Source organism: Larimichthys crocea, chromosome XIX, assembly GCF_000972845.2.
Source record: "Larimichthys crocea isolate SSNF chromosome XIX, L_crocea_2.0, whole genome shotgun sequence".
Classification (NCBI taxonomy): domain Eukaryota; kingdom Metazoa; phylum Chordata; class Actinopteri; family Sciaenidae; genus Larimichthys; species Larimichthys crocea.
This window is the reverse complement of record NC_040029.1, coordinates 8,717,347-8,739,545: the sequence shown is the minus strand read 5'-3', so window position 1 is coordinate 8,739,545 and position 22,199 is coordinate 8,717,347. Positions and strand designations below refer to the sequence as shown.

The 22,199-nt window shown below is 43.8% G+C and overlaps 1 protein-coding gene across 2 annotated transcripts; it reads right to left on the bottom strand.

Annotated features, from left to right (window-relative positions):
* Nucleotides 1–260: 260 nt before the first annotated feature.
* On the bottom strand, nucleotides 261–22,127 carry LOC104931480 (DNA-binding protein SATB2). Of its 2 annotated transcripts, none has more exons than XM_019271885.2 (12): nucleotides 21,973–22,127; nucleotides 15,333–15,572; nucleotides 13,565–13,750; nucleotides 10,753–10,879; nucleotides 10,244–10,367; nucleotides 9,051–9,153; nucleotides 7,617–7,667; nucleotides 6,860–7,392; nucleotides 6,575–6,787; nucleotides 6,125–6,277; nucleotides 4,481–4,672; nucleotides 261–2,377 (listed from the first exon to the last, which is right to left on the bottom strand). In XM_019271885.2, the coding sequence occupies exons 2-12, from the start codon at nucleotides 15,526–15,528 to the stop codon at nucleotides 1,742–1,744; spliced, it is 2,514 nt and encodes an 837-aa protein (XP_019127430.2). In that variant the 5' UTR covers nucleotides 15,529–15,572; nucleotides 21,973–22,127; the 3' UTR covers nucleotides 261–1,741. The 2 variants fall into 2 exon arrangements, with proteins under 2 accessions (XP_019127430.2, XP_027147387.1); XM_027291586.1 differs by lacking the exon at nucleotides 21,973–22,127 and adding an exon at nucleotides 20,544–20,752.
* Between the last annotated feature and the right edge of the window lie 72 nt (nucleotides 22,128–22,199).

Here is a 22,199-nt window from a genome sequence, read left to right as displayed (position 1 = left end):
AGGAATCACCGGGGCTCTAACCCATAGAGCGATGATCGACAATCCTTACCCCTTTATCCCTCCACTCTCATCCCTCCTACAGTACATTATATGGGGGACACCTTTATCCACATAAACCTGTCTAAATCTATATGCATACTGGTGTGAACTCAAATGAAGTGTATTCAGGCAGCATAAAGGAAAACGATGATGACTTCATTCATCGAGGACAATTGGTGCACTGTGTCATGAAGAGCAGGCCCGACAAGCGATGATACAAAAGCAAAACTCCAGACTCTGACTCCGTGGGTTGATTAGTGGAAGCAGTTTGAACAGATTTACAGAAGGGCAAACTTTCAGCACAGAGATTACTTTGGAAAAAGTTTTTATCAGATGTTCACGTCCTGCAGAATCAAAGAACAATGGCAAAACGTCAGAATGGAACAAATCAGAGACGATCGTCAGACTGAAAAATTCAAATAAACGTGTTTTCCATCTGTTCCATTGTGGCACAAACTACACAAACAGTGTAAGTGACAGTGGTTGCATCCCACACATGACGACAGATTCAGTTTTTGCAGGTGGATTGTCGACACCGACATCATAATGTACATTAAAAAAAAACAGATATTTTCTCTTCCAGTCTGATTTAGAAATCGTAAATAATAAAAACTGTAACACCGATCAAACATCTCGTCCTCTTTTTTTGTCACATTTACAAAGACATTTGTAGTCATATCAAAGAAATGATAGCAAAATTAATTACAACAATAATACTCAGATTTTTAGTAAATATAAAGTTAGTAATAAATATTAATGGGAGGGTAGTGTGGAACTGTTTTTTCCAGTTTCACAAAGAGCTCAGTTGATGCAAAGACCTCCTAAAATATATTCATACATTACGAAACAAACAACAAAACATGTAGTTTGGGTGGAGGTTCTTCTGTTATTGCCTCTACTTCCAGGTGAATGCCCTTTTCATGAATACTGAGCAGAAAAATCATTTGTGTGGTTTGGAAGGAGTTTGTTTTAGACTGAACAGAGCGCTGTTAAACGCTGGCAAACTCCAGAAATCCAAATTTAAGTTCATTTAACAGCGTCCATGTCACATTAAGGAGCCTGTGAGTCACAGCGGGACTCAAATGTTCCTCCAGAGTTTACGTTCTCTGTATCTCTTTACATGAAGCCTCGCTTAAAATATTTCTGGGCACAAACTCGTCGTTTTTCTTGTGAGAAACTGTCAGATTCGATTACGCTTGGTGTGCGACGCCAGCTTTACTCCTACAGTGAAACCTGCCTCGCCCCACCTTAAAGGAAGGTTCAGCCAAACTTTTCGGAGCGTCACTTAACACTGTAACCTGTAAACATAATAACCAAAGACGCCCAGAAATAAACAAAGAGACAGAAACTTGTATTCGTTTGTATTACTTTGTGGATTGTGCTGCGGTCACCTTTAAAGCCTACAGACGTGAAGTGTTTGGGACTTGTTTTAAATAGGTAACCCAACTGAAAATATTAACTTGTGATGCCATCCAGGTCAGAAAGGTGAAAAACTGAAATTTTAAGAGGAAATATGTTGAGATGTTTTTGTCTCAATCAAGCCAAAACAAACTGGCAGTGTCTGAGGGTAGTGGTCGTACCTTCGGATCCCTTTTCAGTCACCTTACTCAAATCATTTCCACAGTTCTTCAGATATCATCGAGCTGAAGGTGATGTTCGTTCACAGGTTTTCTTACAGCGTCCTTCCTCGGTTTCTTTGCTGTTATCTCTGTTGCTCTGCAGAGTGGGGGCTGTCCAGACTGCTGTAAGGGGACAGAGAGGAAGTTGCCGGTCCTGAGGCTTTCCCGTCGTCCCCTTCCTCCTTCTCTATCTCCATCTCCGCCTCTCTTTCTTCTCCCCCATCTCTTCCCTCTGTTCTGAACACCTCAACCGATCCTCTCCCGTCCTCGCTCGACTCCTCGGACGCAGACAGACCCTCCTCGCCCCGACTCTCCGCAAGGCCGGCGCCTCCCTCGCTGGGACTCAAGCTCTCCCTGTCGTCCTCCCCGGGGACGGACTCTCTGACCTGGCTGTGGTGCTTGACGTTGTAGCGCTGGTTCTGGAAGAACTTGACGATGGTGTGCTTGGGTAGATCCAGCTGGGCTGACAGGGTGTGGATGGCCTCCTGGTCGGGGTAGAGCCCCACGTCGCCGATGAAGCTCTGCAGGATTCCCAGGGCCTCGAGGGAAATCCGCGTCCGCGATCGGGCCTTCTTTGGTCCTCCCCCTCCGAGGCCAGGGCTTATCCCACGCTGGGGCCGGTCTTCTGAGCCGTGCAAGACCAGCAGTGGGATGGGCTGCGGGTCTTCATGAATCGGAGACGGAGATGTCAGAGGTGGCAGCGGCTGTCTGTGGAGTGGCTGAGAAGAAAGAGAGGATAAAGATTTGGGATGATACCAATGTCGTTATCGATTTTTACAGATTCCTGATCAGTTTCTCAGTCAAAGACTGTGACGTGTTGGCAGGGAACAATCAACGAGACCAAACACTGCTGATATCTGAGCTCTTTGGGCTTCGGTAAGCGTCACAGATCTCTGTGCACATTGTGACATACACTGCGGAGGCTGACAGTCTCCTTTGTCAGATATTTATAGCGATGTTACAAAATGCGTGCGGCACGGCTGACTCGATGCGCGACAAACTTAACGATCACTTGGGGTCACCACAGGAACCTCAGATGGAAATTTTTATACTAATTTGTATTTTGCATGCTTGTATTTAACAAAAATATTCCTCCTGTATCATTTAGTATTGTGTTCTTTGCACAATCAAAAAGGCAAAGTCAAGACAAACAAGGTTCACTGATCAGGTCTGTCTGCCTGATACTTCTGAGTGCAAACACAGTATTTATCAACTGCACTTCATTCTCCGGCTATTATTACTTTTGTGTTTTGCAAGACAGGAGGAAACACAGCGAATAAATCTTGAAGGTTTTACCATGCTGAGTGATTTGTAGTTGTGAAACAGTCTGGAGGTTCTCAAACCGCTGGTGGCACGCAAAGGAATCTCTTACTTTAGAAAACATTTGATACTTTCAGAGATTGCAGGAATGTAAATTATATTAAGTTTTGCATTTCCTGCACATTCGAGTTCATCTTCACCGACTGATGGTTTTAGAATTGATTTTAGGATTTTACTGATCGCCTTTAAAGCTCCATGTTACATAGGAGACATGTTGACACCTTATGAGCGAGCGAGCGAGCAGCCCGACGATTCTTTTAAATCGCTTCTTGAAACATGTTTTTATAGACGCGCTTTTATTTTATTAAAAAGTGGTATGTGAATGTGTACGGGTCGTATATAGTGTGTGTTTTCTACTTTTTTTTTTAATCATTTTATATTATTTTATCATTTCATGTATTGTTTATTTTTTTTGCTTCATACTGTATTTTAAATGTATTTTGCCATTAGCATGTTCTTGAATCTTGTTTATCCTGGTTTATTGGTCCTTTTATTATTAAAAACTCTTATTGTGAATACATATATTATGGTGGTACAAGGTATAAAAAGCTTGAGGAACACTGGTTACCAAGACATTTCAGTTCTTAGTATCATTACGGTAATATTAAAAGTGTATATGAATTATTCACAGTTCCCTCGGGTATTAACATGATCATACAAAATGTATAAATGTCGCCGTGTGTCCCCAGGAGGCACCGTGTGCGCACCGACACATCCACTGCTGCGTTTCCATCAGTCTCTGTGAACAAGCCTCACGATGTTTAATTACAATACAGACTTTAAACTCCTCACCGCCACTCAGCTCCTCCTCCGGTGCCCCTCGTGCAGTGTCATGAAGGGAAATGTAGTACAAGCGGAAGTGTGACCAAGCGGCTTCCATCGCCCGCCAACATGCACGCCAAACTCCCAAATCCATCACACAAACAACCACACTACTAGAGCTTATTAACAGGGTGGGGTGGCCAGCACACCCAAACACAGGAATCCAACACCATAAATCTGTGGTCCATCAAAATTAAAGGGCCTAAATAAAGATAATGGCAATTCCTTTTTCTCTGCTTCAATAATTACAGGGTATGTTCTGAATAATATTGAGGTTAGGACCAGACGAGGGAGCGTTTGGGTTTTTGGGAGAAGAGGGTGGGATGGAGGAGTGTTTAACAGGAAGTGTGTGGGCTGGTCATTTACCACTTCTATTTTCAATGACTTATGAGGATGCGAATATGACAAAGAGGAGGGCTCGCTGAGAGGAGCAGGTGGCGATCAGACAGACGAGGGGGAGGCGAGAGGAGGAAACTTTTCTAAACAGCACACCAGCCCGGACTCTTCGCATTTTCTCACTCGTAAAAACACTTTGATTTGTGTCTGTTTGTTGCTCATGGCTGCACTGTGGTTGGGTGGTTGTGTATTTAAAAAAAAGAGATTTTCACACAGTGTTTCACAAGCTGTAATATTAATAAAACAAAATTATTTAAACGTTCTGGCTTGCTGATGTTTCGTACCTGCTGGTCGGGGATGTGCAGGACGGTGTGCAGCCTGTCGCTGTGCTGCTGCCTCGACTCTTCTTCGTAGACCTGGTCTCTGTCGGCCTGCGGTAAACCCAGGAACCTCCGGATGGTGCACAGGTTCTCCCACAGCGTGCGGTTCTCGGGGCTCGGGTTCTCTTTCCACCGGAGCAGCTCACACAGCCAACCCTGGAGGAGAGAGGGGAAGAGTTGGTCCTGTGATTGGATAGCAGCTCACTGGACATTTTGCATGAATGTTCCTGGACTAGGGAGTAAAAATCTTGATTTTGCATGTGTGCAAAGTTACATTCATCATCAGGTTTAGAAACAGGTTTAATGTGTATTTGTTTTTTTGTGTATTTTGGGGTTATATTAAAGTCCTTTCCATGTTTTATTGCTGATAATTATCACCACACTTTTTTCTTCTGGATAGATGATTATTATAAAAAAGCACGAGTTGCTGAGGGATTAAGCAGTAAAGTTCTGTGTTTGCATTGAAATCCAAGACATTTGTGCTCAATCTGTTTAAAAAGGACCAGTCTATAGTTGTTGATTACATCCCCTTCGCCTCACCTTCTCCTTCCAAGAAAACAGTGGCTGTAAAACTCATGAAAAACGCTAAAGTCCCGATCTAAAGTCAGGATTTAGTTAGAAAAACTAAAAACATGCTGAATATTTTATTCTATTTCTGCCAGATTCTTGAAATACAGCCCCCTAAATCTGACACAATGGAAATAATGCATCGAAACACACAGCATGAACATCAACGACAGTTTGTCTGAGGTCGATGAGGTGCTTTGCTGCCAGCGGCGGACACTTGAAAAGCTCAGGTGTGACTTGATGCGTGCGATAGTCGCGTGCGGCTGTTCTTTCCATCGCCGCTCCGCCTCGGTCACCGTGTTGTGTTTTGCAGACAATGTGTTCTTCAAAAGATCGGCAAAGTGTTGCGAGCTGGACCGAACGCTCCGGATCACATGCTCGCATATCTTAATTCAGCACATGTGTTTGTGTCTTTGTGGATTCAGCCTCACTCCTTTTTAATCACCGTGTTTGCTCGGCAGAGTTGAAACCGGGTAAATGCTGATTCCTGAACTGATTGGAGTCACAAGACGCACTACTCTGTATACCGCAGATTCAAATTCTAAAATAAACATAGTATTGATTGAGTTAGAGCAGGACAGGATAGAAACTGTTCCTTGAGGAGTCTGAGGGGAGCAGTGAGTGTTTGCAAAAGTGTGTGTGTGTGAAGATTAGATTATCTCTGCAAGGCTGACCCAGGATCTGCCACCAGCTGTTGTTTATGCGCAGCCTTCAGTCTGGAAATTAATGGTAATAATGTGATCATCCCTCTGTCATCTTGTCTATCTTTCTGCATCCTTCTGTTCCTCCTTCTCCGCCGCGTATCCCTCCTCATCCCTCGCTCAATTTCAGTCCATTTGCTTCTTTATCGTGCTCTCTCAAACTCCTTTCTGTCTGCGTTGGTATTAAATTAGTCGTGTCTGCAGACCTGTGCAGACCTGTGCTTGTTTATCTGAGGACGGAGACATGGTGGTACGCCGCAGCAGGTAATCAGATATCCCACACACAAGCTCAAGTTGAAACATTTTCATCTCGAGTGTCTTTACATCACTTTGGACCCACCTGACTTTTATTGGCAGCCACTTTGGCGAACAAAGCCTGGGAGACCTTCGCCCTCTTCATCTCCTGTTGGATCTCTTCGTAGATCCCCGACGTGATGTTCACGAGCGAGTCCACCTTCAGCGGCAGCTCCGCGCCCGACACGATGCACTTTGTCTGCACGGGGACGGGGACGGGACGCAGAAGCTCAGATGAAACTTATTTTTACATTTACACGGTTACATAAAAGTTGCGAGGGGCGGATGGTTTATGATTTTTCTGCAGCCAAAGTCACATTTTAACCACAGTCAGCACAAAAAACGAGACAGTCTGGCACGCTTGCATCACATACAGGTCTATATTCTGTACACTGGGTCCACCCCTTGCATGTGTCATATTGTAAAGCCTTAAAACACCCCAATGAAAAGCAACCTAATTGTTATTGTGCACAGTTTGTGTCGTACTTGCGTGTACCTGTGTGTGTCTGTGTGTGTTGCTGTTGGGGATGAGGTTGGTGGGGTGGCTGTGGTTGGTGTTCGTGCTCCTCTCCCTCTCCTCCTGGTAGATGCGATCCCGCTCGCCTTCGGGCAGGTTGAGGAAGTTCTGCATGGCCTTCAGGTTGACCAGGAGCGACTGCGAGGCCGAGCGAGGATCCTCCTCCTTACGAAGGATCTCTGACAGTAATCCCTGCAGCCACACAGCCACGTTAGTTCACTTCATCGCCTCATCTCTGGTTAACGGTGGAATCATTGTGTTTACCTGTGTGCGGTTGAAAGCCACGCGGGCGAACACGGCCTGGGAAACGCTGGCCCTCTTCAGCTCGTTCCTCACTTGCTGGTAGATGTCGAAGGAGACTTCAGCTCCGGAGCAGTTGAGGCCCGGCTCAGCAGCGGCGCCGGAGCCCTTGCAGGTCCGCGAGATGGGCGGGTGGTTGAGGAACTGCTGGTTGACTCCCTGCGGGTGCTGGTGGGCGAGCAGGCGGCTGACGGCGAGCTGCTGGTTGATGAGGTGGGCCATGGCGAGCTGCTGACGCACGAGCTGAGGGGAGAGCTGCGGGGACAGGAGCCCGCCGTGGCTCAGGAGAGGTGGAGCCTGCGGGCGGAGCGGAGGGCTGGGGTGGTGCTGGCTGGCGGGGTGAGGCAGGCAGTGAGGCTGGGTGGAGGTCTGAGTGTCCCCGAGGGCGCTCTTGATGGACAGAGCTCCAGGGCCGCCCAGGGTGCCCAGATGGGTGGGGGATGGTAAGAGAGAGGGGGGACGCTGGCCGAGGACGCTCATGTCCAAATCTCTCTCCACTGTGGCAACACACACACATCAACACACACATCAACACACACATTAATGATGGTTTTAAGGCCAGTGTAAGAGAAGTAGCAATGTTCTTAAAGGGTGAACCATGCAAGTCTTCAGTCTGTGATTTAACCCTACTGTATCTAGCAGTCTCTGAGGCCTCACCCTCCAATAAAAGCACAAGGTGCTTCATGCTCTCTAAGAAGTCTTCAGTAAAAGGTGAACGTACCTTTTATATCCGATTTGTCCTGCGCTGACCACATCTTCTCGATGTATTCACCTGAGGGCAAAACGACAGAGCAGGACGTTAATTCAAGATTTCCGTACCATCGTGTGTTTTTGGAGCTGGTTTTCAATAAAAGTCAAAAACATCTTATAAGACACAAGAAGATAAAAAACGGTTCATCATCTTTTTATGAGTTACAAACAGAGATGAAGCTGCGTCCACTGCAAGACTGAAACTTTTCTTGGACGGCTTCGCACGGCACAAGTTCACCTCGTGATGATCTCATCACCGCAGAGTGTTTCGCTTTAGCATCAAGTCCTATTTCCACTTAACGTCTCCATCTTGTCCAGATAAGATCCAGAATGTTTCCTTCTTTATCGCCGCGTTCGACTTAGTCCCGGATTTTTTTTTTTTTTAAACGGCCTCCTCCTTCTCTGCTCGTCTCCACAGAAATCTGCTTCTTATTAGGCTTCTACTGGGTTTGGTTGAGAGTCACATTTTAGGTTATTAGGGGAATAAAAGTTGGAGTGAGGTTTGGCAGGGCTTCAGGTTTTTACCTTCCCTGTGTGTGTGTGTGTGTGTGTGTGTGTGTGTTTTGGGGGGGTTGCTGCTGTTTTCCATTAGGAGTTAAGAGCATTTAGTTTTGTCATGTGTATTAAGGGTGACATTAATGCAAACCATGTGTGACAGTTCCCCTTCCTACTGAGAGCTGTCACTGACAGACGTCTCATGCAGCAGATTAGACACATGCAGGCTGACACATGTGCTCGTGCTCGGGCCGGGGGGTGGACAGAAGAATGGAAAAACTTCATTAGGAGGGGGGGGTCGCATTCAAAGCGGCTAAATGGCTGAAACAAAAGGCAGCCGGGGCAGGTGCGTCATATTAAGTTGAGCCGTGATTAGTATGAAAAAGAGCTCTGACAGTCTCTCACCTTTATGAGTTTTCAAAGCAACATGAGGCGGATAAAGTGTAAACAGTGACGGCTGAGGTGAAACTGTAAAAGACGGAGCTACCAACAAAGTGAAGCAACACCTGTGACGGATCACTGTGGAAAAAATGATGTTTACCTCCACCCTAATCGTCCTGATTACAACAGAACACGTGCGCGTCTCCGACCTGTTTATGTCGTCGTTCGATTATACGCCAGAAACATCTAAATTCATCTTCTGAGAATTTGAGATATCTGATATTTCAGGCAGCTGCAAGACTTCAGATTCTCGTGTTTGTGTCCAGACCTCAGTGGTTCGCACCAATCAGCATCTGATGAGGAACTAACCGGCAGCTAAGGGTGTGGTTTAACGCGCTTAACGTGGATGAAGACTGGATGGTAGAGATGTTCTCACTGGCTTCAGGAAGAGTTTGACGTTATGTTGAGGCTCAGTCAGGTGGAAAGCACCTTGCTGATTCACTAGTCGATAAAAAGGTGAGAGAGTTACCTTTGATGCGCTTGTACCTCTTGTACCAGCGTCCAAACTCCTGGCATTTGGAGGTGGAGACGTTGGCGTAGTAGGAGCTGTTCACTATCGCTGAGATCATACTCTGACAGGAAGAGAGAATAACACATTCGAGAGTCATCCAAAGAATGTGAAAATAAAGCATCAATTATCCTCAGAAATGAGAGATTAAGCCTAAGCTAAGTCTGTGTACGGTCCGGGGAGTGGCAGTGCCTTGAGACCGGGTGATGACTTTTTATTTTTTAACTCTCGGCAGCTGATTTATTAAAACTCATCACCCTCCCTCCCTTTCCAAACATATCCTGTGGTCACTTCTACTGAGCAGGAGATGCGCGGCCTCTAAACGAGGAGTGAAAGCTCAACATGGGAAACGCTGAGGATTAAAACTCACATGAGTCAGGCTGCAAACACACACACACACACACACCACCCACACACTTCCCCTAATCACTAATTACATCATGACTAAGTCCTGTGTATAAATCACAAGTCCAAATGACACACTCTCAGAGTCTAATGACTGCAGGGTGTGTGTGAGCAGGATAATTGAGGTGTGCGTGTTTGCATCCTTTCCCATGGGATGGTATCAATACTTATGTGTGTGTGTGTGAGATATTACACAGTGCACTGAGTGTGTGCTGAGCTGATGATGAAACCACCATGTGTTTAGAGAAAATACTCAGCAGCATCTCGGCTTTTTTGTCTCTAGAAAAGAAATTTACGCCTCCTCGCTCGCCGCTTGCTCGGGCGGAAAAAGACGGAGAGTAAATATGAAAATTAAAACTTCGTCTTCGTCTGTGGATCTTTGCAACTTACTGTAGGTCACAGAGGATTGCAAGTGAGCTGATAGCTCATCCAACCATGCAAGTTTTCTTTGTCTTTCAGAGTTTTGGTGGAATATTTCAGCGTTTATTTGCATTTATTTATTTATTTATTTGCAGATTATTTCGTTTTAGCGACATCTACTGGTGTAGTTGCTGATTGCAACCCCCTCGCCTCGCCCTCCTTCATACTGTGAAAGAGAAACCCGGCTCATTCTTATTTCTAGGTGATTATACACGAATGAAACCTGAATGTTATATTCTTTTTCTTCTACATCTGACACGCTGGACCTTTAATAGATCAAATAAATTCTGACATCAAACCCGTCGGCTGTCCTGGAGGCAGACAGTTACCTGTGAGAGAGGACACTCCTTGGCCAGCGTGCTCTGGTTGGTCTCTCTGAGCAGCTCTTTGAGGGCGCTCCTCACCGTGGCGTGGGACCACTGCTCCGACGGCAGCTCCTCGAGCCGAGCGAAGCTGCACACGGGGGAAAACCTTCGTCATTACACGCTGAATCAAACTTTAAACTCCTAAACTCTTCAGCCTCCTTTTAAATTCAAAATTTAAAAGAGTTGTAGGAGGTCAAACCGACCAACACACTTGTGTATTTGCTCAAAGAAGCGGTCCTCCAGTTAAATGTGGATAAAAAGTTTATTAACTGTGCACATCATGAAAAAGACAAATATACACACCCAGCTACAAAGCAGACGACACGTTACAGCTTCAGTGACAAACCTGCAAAAGCAAAATGACCAAAGCCAACGTGCACGCACAAAACCAGGGGCTTTGTGGTTTGAGTTTGCTCACTTTTGAATAATATAATAAGTGTCAACACACACACACACACACACACACGGCTGACCTGTGCAGCAGGATCCGCAGTGTAACCATGTGGTAAACGTCCAGCAGCATGTCAGCCACCGTTGCTTCTGGAGCGTCTGTTAGGTAATGGATGGGCATCGGCTTCCAGCGGCCCACTTTAATGATGCCTGAAGAAAACAGGCAAACAAACAGAGGAAACACACGATTAAAAAGCGGCTGGTTTTAATATTCGCTCGGTGGACAGAGAGCTTGTTTACGTGTTCTTACGTTTGTCTTATCAGTGCCAACCTGTTGTGTTGTGGAGCATCATCTTGGGTTTAACATTCCCCTGGCCTTCCTATAACCGTGGCTGGAAGTGCAAATCTAAACAGGCCTAATCGCGTTAGGATCTGCTAAATCAAACACAGACCCTGCTTGGCCTTGGCCTGCCAGCCTCAATCATGTGTGTGTGTGCGTGTCTTCGTTGCATGAGCGTGGTGGTGATAGGGGCAGAAGAACAAAGGCTGCTCTCTCGGGACTCTACAGTTGATTAATCAGAGGAGAAATGTAAAATCAGCCCAACATTAAAGAGTGAGGCCTGCTGTGAAGGAGAGCGGCGTTTTGATGTTGATGTACTGAATAAACACTGTGAGGTCATTGTTCTCCCGTCTGACAGCGCAATATTTCCCATCATAACTGGCAGGTATTGTGTGTCCTGCAGCTGACTTTGCTTTAGAAATGATTGTTAATACTTTGATATGTCAACAACCGGTTACCGATACGAACTCGCAGACATACTTGAACATTTTAATCTCGTCCTGGCCTGAAATAAGTGAAAAAAAACAAGATGATGCTGTCAGTGCAGAGGGAAACACACGGCCCAAACAAACACGTAAACAGATCATCGCGGATATGTCAGCGTCTACCGAGTAACGAGATGCTGCAGCGCGGAAATTCCAAAAGATTGTCATGAAAAGCACTTAAAGTTTATTTTTTTTCAATTTATTGGCAAGATTTTCTTTATTAAAGATGTTTATTGTTCGATTTTTGCAACTCTTAAATGAATAAAGGTCGGTGGAGTTGCAGAAACTCAATATATTTCTCTGATCGCTGTGAATTTTAGAAACAGTGTTTGACGGGCTTCAGTTTGATTACTCAAACATAAAAAGTAGATGTAAGAATATCATTCTCCTGAGCAAACTCTGTCTGGGAGTGTGATTTAAAGAAACCTGCCAGAATTACAGAGTTTAATGATGAACCTCAGTTTTTAAAGTTGCTATAAAATAATTGCGTTGAGATATATTGTGTAGTATGCTTCTTAAAATAAAGCTCAGGTTTGTTTCCCGGATCGTCTGGCCTTAAAAATACAGTAAATTATTATTTCTTGAGTGAGTAATATCAGAGAAAGCTTCCCAAAAACACCAGGAGTTAAATTTAGTTTTTTTTTTTTTTTTTTTTTTGCTCAGCAATTTACCTAAGCCCGTGTTAAATCCAGAGCAGAAACCATATACTCTAAATAAAATATGGCTTCTTTTTAATTAGCCATAATGTGCAAGTTAATTACAGAAAAAAAAAAAAAAAAAAAAAAAGCCTGTGCCAGTTAAGAGTTTAAAAATACCCGTCCAGCCAAAGTTATGCAAGATGCAATTCAATCGCAGAAGAAAATAGAAGACTCTCTGTATAATTTTGGTCGTGACCACACTGGGGGGAAAAAATGCACGACTCCAGCCAAAAATTATTTATTTGAAAAGAAAAGGCTTATTTCTCAGAACAAAACCTAGCCATTTGGGAGAGGCGAGGGGGGTCGCAGGGCGTCGGCCGCTCGGTTAGAGTGCCCTGTGTTTACGGGACACACCAGGAATGTGTGTGTGTGTGTGTGTGTGTGTGTGTGTGTGTAGGTTGTTGTTTCATGGCTGGCTGGTTGTTGTCTGCGTTCTTGTTTTGATCTCAAAATGATGGGGAGAAAAAAAAAAAAAAAGAAAAGTCTGAGGACTTGGTGCTGGGTTTAACCTTCGTGCTGCCGGGTCAGTGAAGTGAATCACATCAGCAGATAAGTGTCGGAGGAGCTTTATCTTTAAAAATACCTTCTTGGTAAATACCTTTCCTGAAGTCGTCTAAACATTTCGCTGCTCGTCGTACCCCACCCAGTTATGTTTTATTCATCTACTGCTGGAAATAATTAATTACTCATCAATTACCAAACAAACGAAACATTTTCCCATTAATGTGTAATAACGGAAAATTTTAAGATTCCCAGATGTGATGCTTATTTTATTTTTTTTTCTCCCCCTCAGCAACATCGTTTGAATTCCTCTCTGTACAATTTGTACTGCAGTCCACATCTACGACCTGCAGACTAACAGGAATGTGACATCACCGAAGCTTTGGATTCTCATCCTGACGCCAGGAAATCCAAAAATTTGGTCAGAGTGGAGGACGCCTGGGTGGAGCTGAGCAGGAAGTGGAAACCACCCTGGCTGTCAATTGAGCAAATACGCCTTAAAAACAACAGAGCCTTAATATCTGCTTAATGGAGCTCTCATAAGCCACCAGATACATCCAAACTCGTGTGTTTAGATGTGTTTCACATTAAGGTTTTCCTGGATTCAAGGAGCCGCACCAAAGAAATGACTTCATGGATCAGTGGACAAACATGTTGGCTCGCTTTTCTGATTTTCTAAATATATTTGAATGATCAGGGAGGGTCAAAAGTTTCCTGTCCATCAGCCCCTCAGACACGCCGGGTGTGGTGACCAGAGTTCATTACGCTGAGCTCATTAATTTGTGTGATTGAGAGTTTTTTGGGGGAGGACAGTCGGAGGAGGTTCTCAGCAGGTTGCACTGAACCGTGCTGAAACCAGGATTTGACTTACCACTTGCCTGTACAGCTGAGCTGTGGGAGTATCCCAGAGCGACCAGCGCCGTCTCCACCAGCTGCGTGAAGAGGACGTCCTTATGAACCAGCACGAACTCGGCGTGGCGCTCGCCGTGCCCCTCGCAGTCGCCGGCTACGCCCATGTCTGCGTGCTCCACCACGCAGTAGACGGGGATCATCAGACCTGGGGGAGGGAGTCACAGGAGAAGAGGGTTAAGCTCCAATCAGAGTTTTTAAGTTTTAGGCCGAGTCTGCACCGCTGAAATGAAGATTCCTGCTCATCGTCCGTGTTTCATTGCTGCTCGGTGGTCTCAGTAAAAACACTCTGGTTAAACTGGGCAGCTGCCAGTGTGAGTGAAAGTCAGTGTACAACTATATTAGTGTTTGCATATTAAAGCCCACAAGAAACTGGACGTCACATCTTTATCATCTAGCACTCAGAGGCGATGCCATGACTTCCAGTGGCGAGACTGGTCTAGACTCGTTATTGGGCGAGCGCTGAGATCTGCTCCGAGCCTGGAACCATTCACACCCATCCAGTCCACTGCTCTGTCCCACAGGAACAGCTAATTAACGAGCTATCAATCCTCCTTTACTGACGAGGCAGCGACACGTCAGCCGGAGCCAAACCACAGCAGCATCAGGCACGCTATCGGCCAAATAAGCCAACCAGTGGAAGGGTGGAGCCGAATATCTGTGTGTGTGTGTGTGTGGTGGAAGGGTGGAGCCGAATATCTGTGTGTGTGTGTGTGTGTGTGTGTACACACTGTTACAATGTTTGTGTGATGATGCACGATGATGTTTTCAAACTGCTCGAGAGAATAATGGGCATCTGTGCGAGCGAGTGTGTTCTGCGTTAGGTGTACACGCTGTGCTATAATACTGCACCAATGAGGGGTGTGTGCAGAGAGTGTGTGTGTGGCCACCCCACCCACAGGCAGACAGTAGATACCAACATCAGACCGTGTGTCGGGATCTACTTGATTCTGATGAGGGAAACCCTTTAACGGGGTAAAAAATGTAAGAAGAGCAACAGGACAGACGGATATTCAAGAAGTTTGTGCTCCTGACAAGCGATCAGAGTCATGAAAGTAAGTTGAAGTCGTGGGAATGTTGTGTTGCTGCAAAAACTGTCGGATTTCAGGGATTTCAGATGCCATGAAACCGTCTTATATGCACCTACACTTCTTAAAAGTAGGTTCATGGCATAAAACACAACGTTCACGCATCTGTCTTGTAGCCAAGAGGTTAAAAAACACAAACTGTCCCAGTCTAACTCTGGCTGGGGACCTTTGTTGCATATCATCTTCCTCCACCAACAACAACAACAACCCATCTATGGTCCAAGCCACTAATCAAACCAAACATCCTCCCCGTCTGTCGTCTTAAGATTGAGTATTAAGGCTGATTTTTCTCTGTTTTCACGTCACTGTCGGGTCAGACAAACAAGAAAAATACAGACTCACCTTTGCTTCTGGGAAAATGTGATGGGTACATTTTCTGAAAGAGTAAATGAATAGCAGACTGAACGCCCACAGAGGCCTCTGGGATAAAGTGTGAAAGGAAAAAACAAAACCGGGATAGAGGAACAGTTTTGTGTCAGTATGGACAGACATCTGGGGAATGTCCCAGAATTTAACTTAATCCAGGCCTTCGAAAAAATTCCTCTAGAGTACCTGTGTGAAGGCCACAGTGTTGAACGATGAATGATCACGTTAGAGACTGTTGGTACCCGACTCTTCAAGTAAGCATGTGTGTGTTAATACCTCCAAGGGGTCTCAGCGGCGCGCCGTTCTGCCTGATTCGCGGAGCTGCCGGGCTGCCGTTGACCTCCAGACGGTTCAGCTTGCACGGCGGGGGGCCGCTGGATGCAGGGCTCTCGCCTCTCTCGTCTGGGCTGACGCTGTCCCGGCGGCTGGGGCTCTCCGTTCCCCGGCCTGCGCCACCTCCGCGCTGCTCCATCCCCCTGAAAGCTCCAGGAGGAGCACCCAGCACGGTGTATGAAGCTGGAAGGAACCAGAATTCAGCATAAATATCGCTTGAAAGCAAACTGTGTTGCACATCACTGGAAACAGATCATGTGTAGTTTTAATTGTTTGAGTTAGAGAGGTGAGGTTGATGCAGTCACTATATCAGTATATCGTCTTTCATGCTTTGCCGGTGTTGACAGTGAAAAGTCGTCACAGACACAAATCGCTTTGTACAATTCCTCCCCAGCCAACACAGTGAACACAGCTCTTTGTTTTTCACAGAGACGAGAGGTAGGGACAACCACAACAGACAGACAGACGCAGGCATCTGGGACAAATCACAGGTCAACAAGTGGCATTCACTTCAGACTAAACACAGCCGAGTATATTATTCTCTGTTTAGACACTCAGGAGTAAACGACACGTTATAATGACAGACGTGAGGGTGTGTGAGGTGACCGTGACAAAGCTCTGTGTATACGGTCGGTGAGAGGACAAACCAAACGCAGGAATAAAACTTTAATGCGGAATAAATCAATAACACACGAGAGGGCGTGCCGTTATACTGAATATCAGCACGGCTGCGATTCCGTTATAGGCCGAAGATGCACGGCTGCCAAGCAACACATTAACAGTCTCCTGCTGCTTTGTGTACTCGTCGTGTACATTTAGGAATATATATAAGAGTTTGTTTGGCTCTTTCTCCTCATGTTTAATATCAGAAACTGGGTTTGATTTCATCCTGAAATACCGTCACACACATGACAGACGTCTATCTGATCGACCAACCAGCTCCTTTTCTTCAGTTCAGTCGCTAAAATAACAAAGACAACAAAAAGGACGCTGGTAACGAGTTTTTGAGGTGAGAAAATCCAACTTTTTATTGCATCCTGCAGAGTCTCTGATCATAACTGCATCCTGACTGAACAGGCTAGAAGACGTGACAGTACATGAACCAGCAGGTCAGAATATTACGTAACTTCATGAAGCTACACGGCAGGACACAGGAGCCCGTCATCACTGCGAGGTTGTCGTTTTTACACACAGGTTTTTGTATGGATTAAACAAGATTGTGTGTTAATTAGCGAGCTTTAGATTGTGTTTCCAGTGTTTAGGGTAAAGCGATATGAGCACGCAGATATGAAAGTCAAGCTATTTATGAGATCAGAAGGATCTGAATTTATAGGTGCTTAAACTGGAAACAAACACACAGCACTCAGATGTACTGTAATCTGCTGTAAAGTATAGAGTATAATGTTTACCTCTCAGACATATGGTTAAAATAAAGAACACACTTCACTTTATGCTATAAGAAAAGTTCACATACACAGCCGTCATGTTTATGTTTTTAAGCAAAACGATTAGTTTATTTAAAAGACGACATTTGTTCCACACGTATAAAAATATGATATATGAATAGTATATATGCATGGGTAACTCTTGGAAAACTTGTCTGCTCTCTCTTTGTGCCCCCCCCCCCCCTCACACTGTGTGGTTTCCGCTGGTATGACCATAAAGCCGGCAGCGACACATGAATCTGAACCCGACGGCGACACATGATTATAATAAAACACACATGCAAAATTAATAGCTGCTGTTTAAAAAAGCCAGTCCAAGACAAACAAGAAAATAAAAAAATAAAAAATAAAAAAATCAGGACAACGAGGCCGTTCCCCACTTTGCTTAAGAGAGAGGGAAAGATTGCAATCTGTTGCTCTTTGCTGCATTTTGGCTGACGCGTTATGAAATAAATATATTTTTTAAAAAGCCTCCAGACGTCTCAGCAACTCGTCAATAACATCCACCGTCACTTCAACTCTGAGGGCAAGGAAAAGTGTTCAGGAAAGGAGATAGGAGGTCATTTTTTAAGACTATTCTCCTCCTCCTCCTTCTTCTGTGCTCGCTGTAGATTTGTCCACCACACCACAATGACTAGCACATCAACATGGGCGAGGATTACTCACACCAAAACACCAGAACCGTGAACCGAGCAGGAACCACTGCCAGGACCTGAACCAAACCAGTCTCAGGTTGCACACCTACTTAGAGTTCATCACGGTTTGCTGTGCTTCACCACACCTGGTTCTCACAATCTACGTGTAATGCTTTTTATAATATATAAGTAAGGATGTTTTATTACTAAAAAAGACCACCATGCTGCTGATCTTTGTCCCTTCTGGGTACAGCTGTCCCTCCCACGCTGCTTTTGCTAATTTACCCATCAATCTTTTATAATAAAACAGATTTAATGATTACTGAGTGTTCTCCAGTCCACCAAAACCAAAAAAACATCTGAAATTTCCCCCAATAAATCCGTTTCCCATGGTGGGACTCGATTTCACTCCGGGGAGGAAAATAACTAAGTGCTTTATTTCCAGCGAAGTCATTTTCTCAAATCAACACACACATCAAAACGAGGACACGATGCCAATGAGAGTCTTTTTCAGCACGACACGACACGGGTCCGGACACCTCGCACACTGAACCGCATCACGTGAAACAGGGATGAAAAAAAAAAGATGAAGAAGTGTTTAATGATTAAATTGCATGTTAACTTTCAAAACATAAACTGCTCTTTCTCTCCCATCGTTCCTCAGCGTGTGTTTGGCCGACTTTTAATAAACATATTTTTGGAATATTTGGGCCAATTTATTATAATCAGCCCTCCTTCATATTTCCTCCTCTAACCAGAGCAATATTTAAGTCATTAATGAGACATAAAAAAAAGCAGAGGGGGGGAAAAGAGATGATTGTGGTGAAAGAAACTCAGAGCGAGCGCTGTGCATGCACAGACAGTGAAATCAGTAATAGAGCAACATGGTGTGCCTTCAGTGTGTGCGCCTTTGGGTCTGGGATATTGCAGCACATTGCATTTGAGGTTGGATTGCAACATCATGTAACTTTCCTACCTTCAAATATCAGCTTCACTGGCTTGAAATCAGGGTGAATGGCACCTCTGTTGCCCCTGTTCTCCAAATGTAACTTGGTTGGATGAAGAGTGTAACGCTTTGCAGCGCTAAGTCACGCACTGGTTCACTTATTTTGGTGAAATAAGTGGTTTTTCTCTGGTTGCTCAGCCTCAACTCTCTGGAGTTTCCCCGATAAACAGCAAGTATTACTTAAAGTTAAGTTAACAGCAAAGCGTCGTGCCAGAACAGGAGCCAGGCAAGCGGGCATTAAAATCCGGGACTGATTTTTAGTCTTTGGCGAGAGCTTGCTGAAATAAACGACTGATAAAAGACTGTCGGAGTAGTCAGTAATATTCGCTGGCTGCTCCGTCTTGTGTTGTTGACCTTGCTTTGACGTTTGGCTTGACAATACTGAACCGAGGCAGCATCTGTCGTGAGAAATCTTCACGCACTGCAAATGATAAGTAGATATGACTCAGAAAATTGCAGGTCTATGTGCAAAACAAGCTCCGAAGTCGCCACTTTGATGTGTTCAGTTTCATTTTAAAGCCTCCAGATTAAAGCAGCAGTGAACTAATTTATTATTTTTCGGTTGCAACATACAATGCACCTCCTCATTTTGACTGCACACTGTTTATTTTCATGTCAAATGGTAAAAGAAAACAGTAATTTACTCAGCTAATATAAATACTTTCATATCATTGTGTTTTTAAAAAGGGGGTTGGGTTGGTAGGGGTCTCTTTTACACTCATTCACACACATAAAACCACTTCAAGCGTCACATTTAGAGAAGAGACCACACACTCCCCGACACAGGCCCTGTTCACTTTACTAGCACACATGGAGGCCAAATGTACAGTCACACTCAGTAGCCTCTGACTGACAAATCATGTAGAAACTGACACTTAATTCTGACAGGGTTTAATTTGGAGGGGGGGCTTCAAGTTGCAGCGATGACACCCAAGAGTCCTTGAGAGCATTCATGGAGTCTTTGAGTACAGTTCAATTAAGTATAAGTTCCCGGGGTCACCTAAAGGTGTGTGAACAGGGGTCTAAATGACCCTGAGAGGGTTCAAGGAGGCCTTGAGGAGTTTCCAGTGGAGCTCAAGGGGTCCTTGAGTGGATTCAAGGACATAACACGCAGGTAACACACTACACACCGTATCCGCTGATGTATAGCTCCGAGATGTGCTGCAACGTGCCAACAAAAGGCATGAAGAAAGACTTGCTAGTAAACAAGGCATGTGCCTTTTTTTGTTTTGTTTTTTTGGAAAAATTGGCTTTGCATATTTGTACACACGGTGACACACACAGCATGTAAACATGACTTTTGGTTTATTTATAAGAAAACTCCACAGGGCCCCTTACTTACTACACACACTTTGACTGAACGGCTTCAATTAGCAGCTGATGAACGCTGAGAATATACGTACTGCAAGTCCATACTGTATCTTTAACGTGGAACTTGAGAGAGCACACATTTATATTCTATCAACTAAACGCTGTTAGTTTCATCTTGAAGTTCAGGATTAAGGTCGTCAGGACACTGGATTTTTAAACTTTGACATAAAGTAGTATAAAAAGGCTGGTACAGAAAGTCACTGCACGCGTACATTGGTAACTAACGTTGTAATAATGTTAATAGTAAAATTAGATTCTTATATTTTTTGATACTTTTAATACTATCAAATAAAAGTATCCTATCAGTTTAATTTGAAAAAAGCATAACAAAGATAGTTTTGACTTCAAATATTTAAGTTTTAAATCTAAAACGTCTTTTTTATTATTAATTAATTAATTCACTAATGATTTGAGCGAAATGATCACTCATACACTTTATTAAACAGCTGATTTTAACACCTGAAGTGCAACTTTTCAAAATAAAAGCCGTATTCTCTCCTAAAAATGCTCATTGTGTTTTTATATATTCCTTCTCCTCGGCTAGTTCACAACTTGTGTCTAACGGATCCCAGTCACATACCTCTCAAGTGCCATGAATTATGAATCATTATGCTCAGGTGTGCACATATCAAACACACTGACTTCATCCTCACGGTGTTGTGGTAAATCCGGCCTGCGTGCACAGGTGAGTACTTACTTTACAAGCGGTGGATGTGAAGCTTCAGATCAGTGTGTCCCTGCTGTCTGTCTGCTCACCTGACGCGTCGCAGCGGGCAAACACAGCTGCAGCTAATAAAATTAATCTAATAATGACTCAGGTGTGCCAGATGAGCAGCTATTGACAATGCGAGCGGTGACAAAGGCAGGCAGCTATTGTTGCTGCTCAATGGCGCGCACTGAATCAAACGTTTGAGCTCCTTATTATTAATTTTATTAGCTGCAGCTGTGTTTGACCAATCAGAGACGGGCTCAGTGAAGCTTTAAGGATATTAAACATAATTAAACTTAATGCATTATGTCGTTGGCAATGTTTATTCCTGTGAGTTCTGACTCTGACTATTAATAACAGACAGATATTAATAAATATTTTTAAAAGTGTGCACCTGTTAACAAGACTGTCCTCCCTGTGCATGCTGGGAGAAGCGTCCTTAAATCAATTAGTGAATAAATTAATGACCTTTTATGTTTCTGCTGAGTCAATAGCATATTAATTGAATAAATAGTAGCAGATTTAATCATTTTGATTAATTGCAAACATTAAATTCTCATGTGTTGCTTCAGAAAATGAATTGTAATTTGATTACTCATTTATTTTTCAGCTCTCTCACTTTTTATATATACACACAGTATATATATTTATATATAAACTCGTGCTTTAGTAATCATCAGTGTGTGTGTGAAACACGCAGCGTTGGCTGAACATGACAGACTTTTAAATTTCCATTGCAAAATATGAAAGCTAATTAGAAAATTAGATTTATTTCAAATGACCCAGGCACGGTGTAAAAATAAAAGATGTGACACGGAGGAGGGGGAAGGAAAATATGATTTACAGTTCTGATTATTATATTTTAGAAAAAAAGCACTTTAAAATATTTTTATTGAAGCAAACCGAGGCACCGTGAAGGGAAGAGAAAGTGTCACTTCATGGAAATAAGAGACATTAAATGTGAGTCTGTAAAGTGAAGCGGAAAAAAATATTTATTTTCTAATAAAACTTTAAAAAAGACTCAAAATGCAGCTTCGCTTAAAAACTCCACATCAAATTTAAGTGCACTGAATATTGGTTAATGTGGCAAATTCTCTATTTTCACAGTTTTATCCACATTTTCTTTAAAAACTGATTTAATTTTAATCATACATCATGTAAAGTGGACGCTCTTGTTTTTGGAATAATTCCATAAACATCTTTTGTTTATAAAAATATGTTTCTACTTACTTTGCTGCAATGAAACCAACCGGTTTAAATCCACAAGATCAAATGTTATTAGAGCGTTTACAAATGAAATCAGAAAACTTACTTCTACCGTGACCTCTTTGACTTTACTGTCGTTTTCTTTGCGCTTGTTGCAGTTTTGTTCAGTTCGCACACAGGTTAGGAAGTTTTCAAGTTCACGGGTACTCACTTTTTAAGAAGTCACTGTGCTTGCTGGGGAATAAACTCCATCCATTGGTGAAAACGAGTGAATCCAGCCTGAGAGAATATGAATTTCCCAACGTTTTCCTCCTCTTTTGTCACCAAAAAAAAACCCAGCAGCAAGAGCGAGCGAGGAGGTATAAAGGCAAGGAGTGATGGGGGCAGACTGCTGCTGCCTGCTGAGCAAAGAGCAGTAAAATGACACATGTAGAGAGA